The sequence below is a fragment of the Eimeria mitis genome, genomic scaffold (genome assembly GCF_000499745.2).
Source record: "Eimeria mitis Houghton genomic scaffold, Emh_scaff4807, whole genome shotgun sequence".
Lineage (NCBI taxonomy): Eukaryota > Apicomplexa > Conoidasida > Eucoccidiorida > Eimeriidae > Eimeria > Eimeria mitis.
In genome coordinates, this window is record NW_013573108.1 from 2,977 (window position 1) to 4,426 (window position 1,450).

At 44.0% G+C, this 1,450-nt stretch overlaps 1 protein-coding gene across 1 annotated transcript in view; it reads right to left on the reverse strand.

Moving 5' to 3' along the window:
* EMH_0077800 (uncharacterized protein) overlaps positions 1-1,278 on the reverse strand; it is a gene marked incomplete at both ends in the record, with an annotated part of 1,390 nt that extends 112 nt beyond the window's left edge. The window contains 5 exons of the mRNA XM_013499907.1: positions 1-104; positions 369-419; positions 643-731; positions 979-1,086; positions 1,272-1,278. Coding sequence (XP_013355361.1) covers positions 1-104; positions 369-419; positions 643-731; positions 979-1,086; positions 1,272-1,278 — 359 coding nt within the window. The remainder of the gene's footprint in view (positions 105-368; positions 420-642; positions 732-978; positions 1,087-1,271) is intronic.
* Positions 1,279-1,450: the final 172 nt, after the last annotated feature.

Below are 1,450 nucleotides of genomic sequence, written 5' to 3' on the forward strand. Positions count from 1 at the left end.
TTGTTGCGCTGCATGCATCCCTCCATCGTCACGAGAGCGTCGGTGGCTACCTGGTGCCCCAAACCCCTGCTCCCGGAGTGTATCATCACGCATACTTGGCCTTTCTATACACAAACCCTAAACCCTAAACCCTAAACCCTAAACCCTAAACCCTAAACCCTAATGGGGAGATTATGTACACGCCAAACACTAAACCCTTGTACACGCAGACAAACGCCGGCACTTTATATGCGTGGAATAAGAAAAGATGATTCGATATACATACAAATTAAGGTTTAGGGTTTAGGGTTTAGGGTTTGCAGGCAGAGTATGCTTCAGGGCGTATATGAAGGGTTTAGGGTTTAGGGTTTAGGGTTTGGGGAGCAAACCTCGAGGCCCATTTTATCTGCGGCGAATTCATCATACACCTCGTCAACAACCTAAACAAACAAGCTCAAACCCTAAACCCTAAACCCTAAACCCTAAACTCTGATCTATAAACCCTAGGGGGCGTCACGTATACAACATAGTAGCTGTCTGTACACCCGAAGCACCCAGTTGTTTCTCGAGGCCCCACAGCTCTAACACTAAACCTCCAATCAGGGTTTAGGGTTTAGGGTTTAGGGTTTAGGGTTTAGGGTTTAGGGTTTAGGGTTTGTGTACCTGCACTTCACAGTAGTGGTTGCCAGCCCCGAGGGTCCCCATCTGCGGCAGCCCCCTTTTCTTTGCTCTTATCGAGACCTTAGAAGGGTCTGCAACAAACACCCTAAACCCTAAACCCTAAACCCTAAACCCTAAACCCTAAACCCTAAATCCTGAATGCTAAACCCTAAACCCTAATTTAAGATAAAAGTAAGAAAACATGGATGACGAGTCGCTGTTTGTGGTTTGTGGCTTCAAGCCTATCAAAATAAACCCCAGAGTCTCCATTGCTAGGGTTTAGGGTTTAGGGTTTAGCATCTAGGGTTTAGGGTTTAGGGTTTAGGGTTTAGGGTTTACCCGCAGTAAGCATCCGCCCGTTCTCCTCGCAGTGTTCTTTGTCTTCAGGCCAAGCGTACCCCTTCTGCAGCAACCAATCCCCCCCCAGCTCCAGAGCAGCCTCCAGGTCTATACACACACAAACCCTAAACCCTAAACCCTAAACCCTAAACCCTAAACCCTACACTATAAACCCTGAAAGGCAGCTCGGCAGCTAGCTAGCTAGCTACATAACTAGCTATCTATATAGCTAGCTACGTAGCTAGCTAGCTAGCTAGCTAGCTAGCTAGCTATCTGCATAACTAGCTAGCCACCCCACATATATCACCACATAAGATTAAAAAACTAAAAAAACCAAATAAATACCCAAACATATACATCGATAAACCAAGAGAAAAAAAAGAAAAAAAAAAGTAAATACATAAATACATTTACATACATCTACATAAATATACATACATACATACATATATATATATATATATATATATAT